This window comes from Phycomyces blakesleeanus (genome assembly GCF_001638985.1).
Source record: "Phycomyces blakesleeanus NRRL 1555(-) unplaced genomic scaffold PHYBLscaffold_2, whole genome shotgun sequence".
NCBI lineage: Eukaryota > Fungi > Mucoromycota > Mucoromycetes > Mucorales > Phycomycetaceae > Phycomyces > Phycomyces blakesleeanus.
In genome coordinates, this window is record NW_017265135.1 from 467,365 (window position 1) to 482,092 (window position 14,728).

Consider the following 14,728-nt stretch of genomic DNA (forward strand, 5'->3'; position numbering starts at 1 on the left):
TAAGGCTGGCGTCTGTCTGAATAGGCATCGACATATGGTTTGCGTGGATGGCGGGAGGAGTCAACACTTGAAGATCGATGGTTGTCAATAGTAGCTCTGCAACGTCGTGGTCGGTCATCGGGATGTGTAGCCCGAGCGAGGCGTTATTCTTCGGCTTGTAACTTGAGCTCTCGTCGGCGATACTCTGCCTCTCTCCGCCGTTCTTCTTCTCGCATACAATGTTGTAGTAGTTGGTCACCGTATTGCTGCAGCTCTTCAATTGATACGCTAAGGTTGTAATCATTGAGCTGAAGAAACTCGACTTCGAGTGCATTCAGTTCAGCAACAGGTAGACCGCCCACCTATTATTATTTCACAAAAAAAATGGATTTTTTTTGGCGATAGTTTTTTTTTTTGGATAATGGTGCCAAAGATGAGCAACAAGATACAATAATTATACCGATATCTCCACTGGATTTAGACAGTGGAGGATCTGGCGTGGTTATAAAAGTAGTTAAAGAATAATAAGAATAGGAAGTAAAAAGGGGACAGCAACAACAACAGCAGCAGCAGCAATTATATATATTTTTTCTTTGGTTTCTAATACCATTAATTTCTCTGCATTTTATCTCCCTCCTTGTATATCTCTTTTTTCTCTATTTACTTATATATAGGTATGTATATATATAGGTATGTATATATGTATGTATATGTATGTATATATGTATGTATGTATGTATTTGTTTGTATATTTGTGTGTGTGTGTGTGTGTGTGCGTGTGTGTTCTTTCAAGCCAGACCAGAACTAGACGTTTCATCCCTGCACTAAACAAAAAAAAAACAAAAACAAAGCCGAGGGCTCACCTTGGCATAACGCGAGTTTGTAAAAAATATATCGGAAAAGAATTTGCTTGCAACCATGATGCCCGAGATGACAAGACGATGGATATTATAAGAGTCGATCCGCAGACCTGAAGAATTACGAGACATGCGGTCAAAGTAAACTAACAGACTAAGGAAGCATTCATTGGCACATGGGCAATATTTGAGGATGCGATTCAGGTAGGAGTGGATGTCGATGTTGGGAATAGACCTAGCATGGAAGCAGGTATAGGCTGATGCACGCGGATGAGGATGACGACCACTTTCTACACTTGCAGCGTAAAGCTTGTCATTTGTTTTTGTGATGCGCTCTAGCAAGCCAGTGAGCATCTTGATAGTGTCAGCAGGAGGGTGATTAGCTAAATCGTAAGAGAGTGGAGGAGACATGGGCATAATAAAATGAGATATGTTTATATATATATATATATATATATATATAAGAAGAAGCTGTATATATATTTATGTTTATAAAAGAAATATAGGTAAATAAATATATAAATAAATCTATGAATATGTGTGTGTTTACAGTATATATGTATGTATGTATGTATGTATGTATGTATGTATGTGTATATATATATATATATATGATATTAGTATTAATAATATATAATGAATAAATAAATAAAGAAGTTGGATATAAAGAGACAAAGAAGAAAAGGGAGAATAAAAGAACAAGAAGAACAAGAAGAAGAGTTTGCAAAACGAAGCTATCTGGTCCTTTACCTAAAGTGAAAAAAAAGGGGACTGGCTGATATCGCTTGGATACAATCCCCGCCCCTTTTTTTTTCACTTGGTTTAATGCACTCCGCTTCCCTTGCATGGGGTTTCTCTCTCTCTCTCTCTCTCTCTCTCTCTCTCTCTCTCTCTCTCGCACACACTTACACAGCCAATTTCTCTCTTCCTCTCTTTTGGCCCTTCTTTAGCTCTTGTAGTGTTTGTTCATTGACATGAACTTCAATAATGATACAGCCAACAAACAGTCCCATTCCTTACCACCAAATGTCCTCATTCGTGTGTTCGAAAACCTCCCCATAAGTTCACTTGCTAATGTAGCAATGGCCTCGAGGAGGTTCAAAGTCCTTGCCTACGACGACGAGATCTGGGATACCAAATTGAAGATTATGCTAGAATCTGACACTGGCGCTCTAGCTGCCCTTCTTGGTAAATATTCCAATATTCTACATTATTATGTAGTGGAATCAACCTAGTTAACATACATGCACGCATATATATAAATCCACGCACACACACGTAAACACACACACACACTACCAAATCACAAAGAGGATCCCAATGCCAAACTGTCACTCATTGACAAGGACACCAGCTTTCTTATTAACAATAAGCCTCTCAATACACTTATTCCTGGGATGTCCCGAGATCCCTACAATGAGAGAGCAAGAGCAAAGTCCACAGGTCACGCAAGAGAGCGGTTTAAGGAACTTTATATCCGGATTGCACCCTATTACCTTGACCTTCGCAATATTAATGGAAAATCTAAAGTTCTTCAAGACTTTGGTTCAGCCCCAGAAACATGCGGCAAAACATTGAACTTGCTGGTTGGGCTGGGAAAATGCAAAGTTGTTGATGATTGGAGAGAAGTAAGCCTTTGTTAACCTTGGTTTCTTTCTCAGACGCCATAGATACATACACAAATACAAAAAGAGGGGGAAATGGTGTGGTGGTAATGTTAATGTGTATGCTTTGTATATCATTGGCTGGGGTTATTAGTCTAGTTTAGTCTAGTACAGTGTGTGTGTATATATATATATGCAATTATCTAAGCCTTTTGTATATATTTGTTAGCTTAATGATACTGTGGAAGCTTTGTGTCAGTACTTTGAGAGCGCTTCTCTTCATGAGTTTGAAATTGCTTATGATTCTAACAAACCTGCTGAAATGAAGGTGAATATTATCATTATTTTGTGTATACGTATATATATATATAAGCAAAAATAAAATAAAAAATAAAGGGTCCGCTTAAGAGGGGTCCATTAGTTAACATAGATTCAAAACTTAGGTTTACGCACATGCTATCATTGCATTGAACGGAGGATCGCTTTGCATTCAAACCTTTCTTCAGAAGCACCCGATATTTTATGATAACCCATTCAAACCCGAAGATAACTTTGTGTAAGTTATTGTGATACCAAACAATTTCAATTCCCTAAGCCCTTCTTCTCATTCAAATCTTGTGTTTTGTGAAGTTCTTCAGGTCTTGATATTGACTCGCTCAAGAACTTATTTGCTGCAATCACAGACGCAATGAAACAACAGGCCGAACTGATCATTCAAGTATTTCCACCAAGTGCAGATGTCTTTTATATGTTTGCCGATAGAGTATTCGAGGATGTGGTAAGTCTTACCATTAGGGTGACACGACAAAACCCTCAAAAAAGAACTAAAAGGTTGTATTTGTACTACACAGATGGCAGACTATGTTACACAGCTTCTGGGAAGGGCACAAACCATAGACTCCAGCAATTATCTCTATGCTATATCTTCCATACTCACTCTAGTCTATTCTCTTGTCGATGTAATTACCGGAGATGATGTTGCAATTAGGATTGATAAAGAACGAGGTATAAATCTCCTCTACAAATTATTCTTTCCCTTGTTGGATGATTATCTCGAGGAAGAAAAGAAGTATGTGGAAAAAAAGTATGGAAAAGAAATTGCCGACTGGGTAAGTGCCAGCTTCTTGTATATCGTCTCTAGATGCAGTAGCCAACACATCTCCAAGCTAGAAATTATTATTATTTTTTTCCTCTTTCTTTTTCCCCTTTTATATTTATTCATGAATATAGAATCAATCTTCCGGGGAACGCCGGGATGATCCTTCGGTCCGGTTAACTAACCAATCCCGTGAATTGTTTAAGCGGTAAAGTAGCAATTATTTTTTTTTCTTAAAAGTGTTGTAACAGAAAAAGAAGTGTAATTTTATGTCTTTACAAAAACACTAAAACATGGATACATTAGCAATTATCTCTTGGCATTCAAAAAAGTTATCGCATTACCTATTGACCTGGTCTCTTCTGCAGCAACAACCATTGCTTCTCCTTTTCAGCGGTCTATGCAATTCTCCTTCAAGTCCGAAGACAAGACCGCCAACAAACGTGCTTCTTCAACCCTAGCATCAGTTGAATCCACCTCATCCTCTACTAGCTTCTCTCCTCAATCAACACCCCCTTCTACTCCAAAAAATTCTGTTTCTATCCCTCGACATCAAAAGACCAACTCAACCACCTCGATCTCAAAATCGCCTGTCAACGAATCCTCATCCCTTCATTCTCGCCAGTCCTCTAGGAACTCTATCCCCACACCAACCACCCCAGAAACAAAATCATTAGAGCCTTCTGATGCCCTTGAAAATGCTCAACATGAACTCGATGCACTACAGAACCTGTTGAGTTTGAGCGTTGCGGTTAATATGATTCATGTAAATAAGGATTCTGAACGGAGAGTCCAGAGATTTATCAATATTGGATTCCCTGGAAGAATGAAACAAGATATGTAAGTCTTGTAGATGAACGAACAAATTATGTCGAATATTTGAAGGGTCGAGGGTTCTATTCTCTAAACAAACCTCGTAGTCAAAAAACATTCGAAGCCATCTTTATAAATCTACTCAAAACGCTTGGCCATGATCACATTCAAACAGCTTTTGAAAGGTAAGCAAAAAATACAAGGAAGAAGATAGATAAATAAAATGCTAATTCTTTCTTGAAATATATAATAATAAAATAAAATAAAAGAGCATCCAAGAGACTTTTATCTTATAAGCCAGACCCAGAATCTCTAAAGTTTAACAATGGCGAAGTACCTCCTTTGACAGAATTCTTTGGAATGGTACATCTTGCAGATTTGATGCAGCATATGATCCAGGCTTACTACGATGAAGAAATTGTATGTTGTATATATATATATAAGAATTGCTACCGAATTTTACTTATTCTGTACTGTAGACAAAATATGTAGACAAACATGATTTTATGAACGATATCAACAAGGAGAAAAAGTCGTTTGAAAGATTGTTGGATGATTGTGTGGCCCAGGGTATGGATCATGGAATTCAGGTAAATTACAGGATTATTATAATTATTACTTGCAACAATTAGAGTTGGGGAAAAAAGAGAAAAAGTTATCTTTAAAGAAGTTCTTTTCCCTTATATATATATATATATATCTAATACATAGGTTCTGCTGGCTCAAGTAGAGATGATTCTTTCTACTGAGCAAAAGCCGGAAGATTACAACCCACCCAGTGATATTGATGTAGATCTTAAACCCACAAAGGTACATCAAAAAAGGCATAATATGTATATTGTACATTGTACATTGTGTTCATTACTTTCTTTTCATGTACTTGAATATAAATGTATGTGTGCTTAGGCTTGTTTTGATGCAATCGAATGTCTTAAAAAGAATATTTCTATGCTTTCTGGAGCAGCAGAAAAATCGACAATGGATCTCTTCTTTAGTGAGATTGGTCGTCGATTTTTTGAGTAAGTAAATGAAACTAGTGTTTTATACCTGACCAAGAGAAAGTAAACTCTGTATTGTCCTATCAGGGTTCTATGTAAGCATCTCAAGGCTCAGACAGTAAATGAGATGGGTGGTTTAAGATACATCTGGTAAGAATCTTTATAGAATCATTTCATATATATATTGCAAGATAACTTACAATAACAACAACAACAACAACAACAACAACTTCTTATAGCGATATGAATGCGTACTATGCGTTTGCAGTAGATCTGAAGCAAAGAGCTATCACACCTTACTTTTCTGCACTCAAATCACTCTCCAACGTATACATTATTACATCACCGCAGGATATTAAGAGCGTCATCCATGATTTGGAAAGGTATCATGGTTTGATGCGTATTGAAGATCTTTTCGAATTTGCATCCTGCCGAGCAGATTGGCCAATCATCAAGAAGGTCGTTCAAAAAGACATGACAGATTGCAGTATCATGTAAAGAATATATGAATCTGGCGATCGGTGTGTGTTTGTGTTTTTGGGTGCTTTGACGTACTCTTTCTATTTCTCTTTGTTTTTATTTACCTTAATATTTATTATTGTTCCCTTGTTATATGATTCTCTTTGTCTTTGATATAAATGCTTTATATATTCCATATTAAGAGGGAAGGGTAAATTGCACAAGGATTGAAAAAAAAATGTGTAAATATTATTATTATTATTATTATTATTATTATTTTGTAAAAGGTTTCCTGTCAATGAAGCATTAAATGTACCAAAATTCTAGTGTACATTTATATATTTATATTTATTTTTGTGTGTGAAAAAAAAGAGGGAAAAGTAGTAGAAGTAGTAGAAGTAGTAGAAGAAGTGGAAGTAGTAAGAGGAGGAAAGTTAAAGGATCTTGGGCTTGAAACTGATTATGGCTAGAGACGACGGATCCAATGTGTGTAATCATGTGGTGACGGTGGTGCTCGTTGTGCTCGTTGTGATCCACTGCTACTACTGATGCTTCGTCTTACTGTGGAGTGGCTTTCTGTGGGCTGAGATCGATATGATGATGGCGCGGTACGACATGGATCGGTAGAGTACCTCTGTCCAAAAGAACTGGTCTCATTGTATACACGTGGCGTAGGGTGCCGTGGGTACCTTGCATACCCGCGGGTAGAAGGCTGTGGACATGAAGAGGACCATGGTACACCAGAGCCATCAGGCTCATAGTCATCCAGGATGTCTATATCCCTGTCATACACATTCTGAAATACATTTCTACCCCCAATTTCTTTGGGCAACCAGCCTCGAGTGTCAGCAGAGCTTAAAGGACGTCTACTGACAGGATAAGAGCGTTGGACATTGTTGTGTGGGGATGGCCAACGAATACTCTGGGGTGTGTGATGAGAAGGAGCAACTGGGTACGAGTAAACATATGAAGAACGACGAATATCAGGCTCACATGGAGTCAAGTCTTCATAACTATCGTCGTTATAGTTGTAGTCATAGTAACCGTCGTCATAACCACTGTGCTCATTTGTTTCACTTGATTCACTTTCTTCGTCTCTTGTGTAACTGTTACTTCTGGAGGTAGTTGAGTGAGAACGTGATCGACGAAGGGAAGGAGCCGAAGACGAGGTTAGCATGCCTACAGAAGGTTTGCGTCTACGTGGGGAATGTTGCCAAAGAGGTGCTGCTTGATTTTGAGCGTTGAGGGTAGCCAGGGACAGTTTTTCCAGCTGAACCTGAGTGTGATGAATGGTCTCAAGCATACGCTGCTCATTCTGACGATGCTCTGTCTCTCGTTTAGCCCACTCGGATTTCTCTCTATTAAACTCGTGTATTCGTTCCTGGAGGGCAGTGATTTCTTCCTGTAGATCATTGTCATGCATCCCGTTTTCAGGGCACCAAGTGTAGTTTTCCACAAGGTTGTCATGAGGACGGGGCTTTAACGACATGTCTATTAAAGCTTGTTATTATCCTTGGTCAATTTTCTTTTGGAAGATTAGTGTTTGATACTTACTGGTGAGAGGATATGTGTGATCTATTGATAGAGGACGATTGATGACAACATTAGGATTAAAAGGTGCTGTTAAAAGGGATCTCCGGGACTCTTTCTGGGGATATATTGATTCTGGTTCTTCCACCAAGGTTTTGTCGGTTAGCTCAGCAGAAAGCATGTGTCTGGTGGGTGGGATGACTCTTCGGGGAGTAGGCATCTTGAGCGGTGGGAGTGGTTGGAGTGGTTGGAGTGGTTGGGGTGGTGTGTGGTGAGATATTAATTGAGGTTGTTCGGCATCTGGCTGAGGTGTTTGGTTTCGAATAGTAAAATGGCGCTGGGGCTGTAACTGGGGTGTTGATTGCCGCTTTCGTACCTGTGAAATAGGCGTGCTATGAGATAGTCGAGGATACCCCACAAAATCAAGGACATCTGAAGGCGATTTAGCTCTTGAAGAAAGAGGGGGGAATGGCTTGGATAGGATTCCGGAAGGGGCGGCTGTGGTTGGTTTGGACTTTGGCCGACCACTGGCGTCTTTTGATAACTTTTTTCTGGTAGAAAATAGTCTGGAGAGGGCCATTGATAGATCAATATAAATAATTAAATAAATAAAAGAAATGAGTATAAAGTGGAGAAAGCAGTGATTTGTTTTAGCCGATGGGAAATGTCGTATTTTGACTCACGCATTATTATTTTATTCCCACTTTTGGGTATCATCACAACACTGACATTTTGTGTTCGTCATGACAGTCCAGAAGTCAGAATAACGATAAATTAGCTTAATACAAATAGCTAATATATCTATTTATCACATCGTCCAAACGTATCAAACATATGGCTTCACCCTCCTTTTTGTGCGTTTGCTTGATGATCACGTCTATTGCCTTGATAATTAATAAAGATATATTGTTACTTTAGATGCCCGTCTTGCCTTCAATGGGTTTATTAATCCAAGAACATGGTTCTTCTGTAGTCTATCGTCTTCAAAGTACATATATACACATAAAAATCAGGCTCAATTTAAATAATCTTAAATTCAATAATCGTCTTATTAATCAAAACCCTCTTTCTTCTTTGGATTTTGGGATAATTTTGAAAAAACCAGGAGAATTACTGCTGTAATCTCAACTGATTCTCTTGTGTTTTCAATCAAATCAAATCAAATCAAATCAAATCAAATAAAGGAGGTTGCACCCTTGAGAGATCTCTTTCTCTTTCTAACTAATTAAGCAAGCAAAACAAAATATTAATCAGAAATAATAATAATTAAAAAAGAAGAAGAAGAAGTGTTTTCTTTTGGACCGTCTCACAAATCTTTGCAAATTGTTTTTAAATAAGATCGATGGGTGGATAGGGTCTTGTGTATTTGTGAAATTGGTTACAGAGCTTGTAGCTGAACTTTAGACAAATTGAAATTATTTCCAGCCATAATATAATCGAATTACTAATTCTCACCAAAGATACATATAACAAAGCAAGGGCAGTTCTTGATTATAAGGCAATGAAGAGCAAAATAAAGAGAAACATGACAAAACTCCAATGATTCAATTGTCAAATCCTTCAACATTTTATATATATTAAAGAAATATATAGGATACAACATCTTGCTTTCTTCATATCTCAAGAAATAGTTGCTGCTATAAGCAAAGAAAGCAAGGAAAATAAAATAAAATAAAAGGGGGGATTGGACTTCTTGGAGAACTTTAGTGTAATATTCCAGAATTATACAAGAAATATATTTCACTTGACCGGTACGCCCAATCCCTGTATTGTGTTGCCTTGATTCCTTTTGGTTTCTCTTATATATATAAAGTAGGCAAAGTCATTTGTGCCAATAAAATATTATTATTTTCTTTGGTTTTCCGAACAGAGTATGTTTATTTTTTTATTCTCTAAATATTGTTACTGACATATGCTTACCCTTTTCTATTCAAAAATTTTGATTGTTACAGACAGACTGCTATCTAGATACGATCTTTTGATCTACCCGAAACCAGTTATTTGTTATCCAAACCACATCTTCATTTGCAACTGTTCGATATTTCAATTATATTTTCATCTGAAACTCATCCAGAAATTATTGAAAAGACTTTTCTTTGAATCTAAATGTGGGCCAAATCACACCAAAGATCTCTTGGGATATTTAGTAATACTTGCTATGATTATTCTCTAGACCAACAAGCAGATATATATATATATATATAATGCTTAGTTTACAGATAGGTTGATTCTTGTCTCTTTAAAATAAAATAAAAGAATTATTATTTGTAGTCATTGAGGTTTCTGTACCTGTTTTGGGATTTAAGCCTTGTCTGACTTGAGAAGTACAGCTGATAAAGGTAGATAAGCAAAATTTTGTTTAATATTGAATATTTTTTGTATATGTAGGTATATACGACATCTGATGTACTACGCATAACTTTGGTTTAGTTTTAGAGGCTTTAGACTGTCTGTAATTTGAAACAACTTACTTACTAATAAGTTGATTCCTTTGTCAAAGGCATCTTAAATAAGTAAATAAATAAAGAGATTACATAGATATTAGTGCAATCATATGTCAAGCACTAGTTTCTTATGACAGCATCGATAATTATTTGAGACTTCTTTTTAGATATCAACACTAACCACATTTAAAGTTTTTAAAAAGAATAAAGGCTTTGTTTCTAGAGGTATTTAAGAGGAAATATAAATGAGATAATAAAATCAATACTGAAGAATATTGTGGTAAGCTTGTCTACCTTGTCCAAAGGATCGAGATACCCTACAGAAAAGAAGAAAGGGGATCTCCTTTTGTGATTTGATATACCGTCAGAGAGAAATAAAGGAAAATCAATTATGTCTAAAAAGAGGCTTTATTTATTTATTTATTTTTGGGGGGGTGTATTATGCTTCTATGTTTTATGGAGTATAGAAGATTTTGAAATAGGATATATGGATTTGCGTCATTTGTTGACCTTTTTGTATGATATACAATAGATACCTCCTAAAATATTAGGATTAATTAAGTCTTAAAACAAGTATATTTGAAGAACATTCTTCCTATGTTCCATCGTATTTCTTTCTAGTGCAAAAGAAGAAGAAGAACCAGGAAAGTGCGACCTGAAATAAAAAAAAATATATATCGATTGGAGATCCTTTAATTTTATCTTTCTTTTCCTTTGACAAACTAAATATTGTGCCTGAATATGTATATTATGTGAGTCCTGTCAATATTCTTTCCTTCCCTCCTTCTTTTTATATATAGATTTATTTTATGCGTCAAAAGGGTATTTATAATCGCAAGAAAAAAAATAGAAACATACATACATAATCTGTGGGTAGACACACTTCTTGCATCTTATAAAATAAGTTCATATTCAAATATCGTCAAATTGGCTTAAATAGTATTTAAACTTAAAATGTTAGTAATTTTTGGGTTTGTATGTTCCTTTACGACATTTTTGATATCACACATTTTCTTTTTTATGTATATATTTTAATATAATATGTACACTCTTTATAATCATATACATATACATGTAAATTTATAAAGCAAAGGGTGCAGCAAGTGTCAGATATATATATATATAAGAGAGAGAGGGCTGGGCTGGGCTAGGCCTGATTTAGTTCCCAGTGCTGCATCCAGAAATTAAAAATGAAAGGGGTTAGAATAAGGGTAATTATGAAATGTTGAGCAGTAAAGAAGTACAGATTAGAAAAATGAAATAAAATGAAATGAAATAAATAAATGGAAGGGATGGACTAAAGAGAAGAAGTAAAAGAAAACGAGAGAGCTTGGGCTGGCCTTTCGCTGCTAACATTCGATGTTTTTTAGTGTTTCTCTCTGGATTCCAATACGCCAAGCACAATGAGTGCGATTATCAAAAGGATACTGAAACCAATAGACATGCATCGATTGAGACGCTGCCAACGTTCGGCCATTTTACCACCCAGTTCTCGTGCATGTTTGGGCCAAAATGATCCTATCCACCAAAGAGGCGGACAAATAAATCCAAATAAAAACAAGAGACAGCCGACAGAATAAAACCCGTCTTCATCGTCGGTTGACCACCAGGGCGTTCCCTTTTGGCGTCTGTTCCACAGTTGGTCTTGTTCATATGCATGTGGGTATTGTCGGGTGTAATCCAAGGGCTGTTCGAGATCTTTGGGACGGTTGGCCCACAAGCCAGGAGAAGGGTCTGGGGCGTTTGGGTCACGGAGAGTTGACTGAGAGGGTCTTTGGTGAACGGAATCTTGCTCTGGTGAATGAGGTGTTTGTAGTTGGGATGTGTGTAATGGCGGTTCGGAGGTGTGCTCGGGTAGGAATGGTCGAGGGCCGAGGACGCGTGGAAGTTGAGATACCGAGATTGGTGCTTGGGCTGGTGTTGGTGAGGTAGAGCGTAATATAAGATTCTCAGCAATATTTTGAGACCACTGAGGATCGTTTGGTGACAGAGGTCGGTCCATATGTAAAGAAGTACAAATAAAAAAAAATAAGAAGAAGAAGAAGAAGAAAAGAAAGACGATAGTAGTAATATTTTTGTTATTATTATTATTATAGATTATGTGTCGGATGAGGTACCGCTGTTTGTTTTTGAACACAAGAAATATATATATATATATATTAGCCAATATTGTTGTACCAATATATACACAGACACAGACAAGGACATCTTTATAGGAAGTTTTTTATTTATTTATTTATATGTCTTTATTTGATCTTCTTTTTGCCTTGAACTTCTTGTGATGTATTTAGAGATGGTGATTTGATAATAGCGATTATAGAACCTCTTTATTAATCAGGGCATTGTGGGCGCCTTTTTTTTATTATTTCTTTCTTGTTTCTGAGGGAAATTAAAATTAAAAAGACTATTTGTAGGAGTGATTTAATGACAAAGGACATCCAAAAGAGTGAAGCTAAGAACAGAACAGAAATAACAACAACAAATATTTCGATTTCGATTTCGATTTCGATTTCACTTTTTCGATTTTTTTTTTTTGCTCTTCGTTCTTCGTTTTCCAGCGGTGGTTAAGTTTTTCATAGGTTACCAATTCCGCCCTCGTTCTTCAATTCTGCCAGGCTCACGTTCTTTTTCAGCAGTGATACCACTTGTTCAGCCAGGGCCAGTTTCTATTACAACTTGTTTGATTATGAAAATAAGCTCTACAGACAGACAAGCCAAGATAATTGACATCTTTTTTTTTTCTTTTTAAGAAATTTTATTTATTTTATATACTAGCCTCTTCTAGCACGTCACAGTTTGTTTCTTCTTTGTACTGCATAAACCTAGCATGGGTTTCCTTCTTGGCAGCTACTCTTGCTTGCTTTTTTTAGATGAATTGCACATGATGTTGATTTCGATTCTGTTCGAACTGTCTTTTATTTATTTTATCTTTTTACCTTGGATTGCACCATTGTCATCTACGCTCAATTAACAAAATGTCTTTTTTTTTAAAAAAAAAAAAACAACAAAAACTCTTAATCACTTACTTTTAAACACATCTCTCTGTGTCTTGAGCAGGTTACGGTAAGCAGATATTGCAGCTAATCTCGAGGGCGTTACTGGATTGACCATATTATAAAATTGTATATGGTGGTGATAAGAAAATAATATAAAATAAAAGCTTCCACCCCTTGTGCTTTTGGTGTGGTTTGTTTTATTAGGTCCCTGGTAAAGAAGGTTTTCCGGGCTAAGAAAGTATAAAAGTAAAAATAAAAATAAAATGAAGTCAGCTGTAGTAAGGATTTATCTGCGTGTGACCCTCCGTGGATAGAGGGAGAAAGAGACAGAGGGGGGAGAGAGGGTTTTTGTGTACATATGTACATATCTGTATATAATTATCATGCTCAGAGCTATAAAGCAAGTCTGGTATGCGATGCACAGTAGAAAAGATAATATATATATAGAAGACCGCCTGCTTGGAGCGTGATGTGGCGGGATTGGAATAAGTGATGAAGAATTACAAGAATATATAGTAAAAAGAAAAAGTAAGGACACCGTCGTTCGATTAAGGACTCAACTTGTAAGTTCAGACCTCTCTTAATTTATCTATCTTTATTATCTTTACCTTTATTTCGCTTCATGTCTCTCGCTCTATTGTTTCTGTAGTCAATACATATATTTGGGTTAAATTGGATTATTAGTATTATTCTGTGTTGAATTGAATTGAATTGAATTGAAGGCTGTTTCTTGTGTATACATACATACACAAGTCAGTCTCCCATTAAAGAGTCTAGAAAGTCTCCTTCAGATCATAGAGAAAAAAATAATATCCGAATGGTCCTTTTAACAGACACACGAACGAATAGGGGAGTAAGAAATAAGCATAGTAAATGCAGATCCAAACTATCAAGATAAAAGAAAATCTCTCTGTTTCTCTCTCTCTTTCTTTTTTTTTGCATATCTGCCTGCATTATCCATAAATCTTTAGCTGCTTACAAAAAAAAGCAAAAGCAGAGTGAAGCAAAAGCAGAGTGAAGCAAAAGCAGAGTGAAGCAAAGCAAAGCAAAGCAAAGCAGAGTAAATCAAATCAACCAATAAATCAACTTAATGGGCTTTCTTTCTTTGCTTTCACTCTGTCTTTCTGTATTTCTACTGTTGTCTTCTTCTACTGTTGTCTTTAATACATACACAATCATGCTCAATTGTGAAAACGATAGTTAATTGACAATTTTATGGAGATGTAGAAAAGGAGACCAAAGTGTATGTGTATAAATATACAACTATAAAATAAGATCAAATAAATAGAAGAATATTGTATATATACACACACATATACATATATATACATATGGCTTTAAGAAGGGGTGCTGGTGCCCTGTGCAGGTTAGCGATAAAAAATACTAGAGTTATTGTATGTACGTCTATCTAAGGATCAGGGATTCTACTTCGTCTTCTTCTTATTCTTCTTATTCTTCCTCTTCCTCTTCCTTTTCCTCTTCTTCTTCCTATTCCTTCTCACTTTTTTTTTTCGAGCCTGTCTTCATCTACCTTAGAAACATATATATATATATATATATATATATACCTTTATCTGTAATCAAGTTCTAAATTTTACCTTCTAATTCAAAGGGTTGTCCATGCACAAACCAATCAGAGCAATCGCGTCCCTTGGTCTGATTTTCTTAATTGCCTGTTGCAGTCTCGTCGTGGTTGCCCTCAATGCCGTTGTTGTCAAAGTCCGCCCACCACCAGACCCAGGTGTACTTCCACCTCTACTCATCCTAGGTGTCTGCACTCTCGTAATATCACTTCTCTTTCTCAGCTTTCATCTCTATTGGGTCAGCAAACGCGACATCGGCCCACGTCCACTTCTTCTATGCCAATTCTTTGCAGGCTGCTCCCTCACAGCATTGTGGATCTGGGCCACACTAAAAGTATATTCCAATCTAGGTAAATTCACAATCATCTC

General features: G+C 36.5%; 6 protein-coding genes across 6 annotated transcripts; 2 read left to right on the top strand and 4 right to left on the bottom strand.

Moving 5' to 3' along the window:
• Positions 1-143: 143 nt before the first annotated feature.
• On the bottom strand, positions 144-1,247 carry PHYBLDRAFT_105943 (cyclin; the record flags this gene model as incomplete). Its single annotated transcript, XM_018427927.1, has 2 exons — positions 144-341; positions 843-1,247. 2 exons carry the CDS (start codon positions 1,245-1,247, stop codon positions 144-146), a joined length of 603 nt encoding a protein of 200 aa, XP_018297259.1.
• Positions 1,248-1,810: 563 nt separating this feature from the next.
• Positions 1,811-5,845, top strand: PHYBLDRAFT_139256 (hypothetical protein; the record flags this gene model as incomplete). Its single annotated transcript, XM_018430188.1, has 15 exons — positions 1,811-2,024; positions 2,148-2,464; positions 2,670-2,768; positions 2,884-2,996; positions 3,071-3,218; positions 3,292-3,549; positions 3,671-3,744; positions 3,843-4,376; positions 4,457-4,534; positions 4,619-4,769; positions 4,829-4,939; positions 5,061-5,159; positions 5,256-5,368; positions 5,435-5,497; positions 5,587-5,845. The coding sequence occupies 15 exons, from the start codon at positions 1,811-1,813 to the stop codon at positions 5,843-5,845; spliced, it is 2,631 nt and encodes an 876-aa protein (XP_018297260.1).
• Positions 5,846-6,272: 427 nt separating this feature from the next.
• On the bottom strand, positions 6,273-7,916 carry PHYBLDRAFT_162299 (hypothetical protein; the record flags this gene model as incomplete). The annotated part of the gene is made up of 2 exons (XM_018434596.1): positions 6,273-7,297; positions 7,361-7,916. The coding sequence occupies 2 exons, from the start codon at positions 7,914-7,916 to the stop codon at positions 6,273-6,275; spliced, it is 1,581 nt and encodes a 526-aa protein (XP_018297261.1).
• A 3,230-nt stretch (positions 7,917-11,146) lies between these two features.
• PHYBLDRAFT_139258 (hypothetical protein) lies at positions 11,147-11,782 on the bottom strand (the record flags this gene model as incomplete). Its single annotated transcript, XM_018430189.1, has 1 exon — positions 11,147-11,782. The coding sequence occupies one exon, from the start codon at positions 11,780-11,782 to the stop codon at positions 11,147-11,149; it is 636 nt and encodes a 211-aa protein (XP_018297262.1).
• Positions 11,783-12,353: 571 nt separating this feature from the next.
• Positions 12,354-12,891, bottom strand: PHYBLDRAFT_139259 (hypothetical protein; the record flags this gene model as incomplete). The annotated part of the gene is made up of 4 exons (XM_018430190.1): positions 12,354-12,446; positions 12,569-12,636; positions 12,717-12,737; positions 12,807-12,891. The coding sequence occupies 4 exons, from the start codon at positions 12,889-12,891 to the stop codon at positions 12,354-12,356; spliced, it is 267 nt and encodes an 88-aa protein (XP_018297263.1).
• A 1,505-nt stretch (positions 12,892-14,396) lies between these two features.
• PHYBLDRAFT_139260 (hypothetical protein) lies at positions 14,397-14,691 on the top strand (the record flags this gene model as incomplete). The annotated part of the gene is made up of 2 exons (XM_018430191.1): positions 14,397-14,558; positions 14,653-14,691. 2 exons carry the CDS (start codon positions 14,397-14,399, stop codon positions 14,689-14,691), a joined length of 201 nt encoding a protein of 66 aa, XP_018297264.1.
• Between the last annotated feature and the right edge of the window lie 37 nt (positions 14,692-14,728).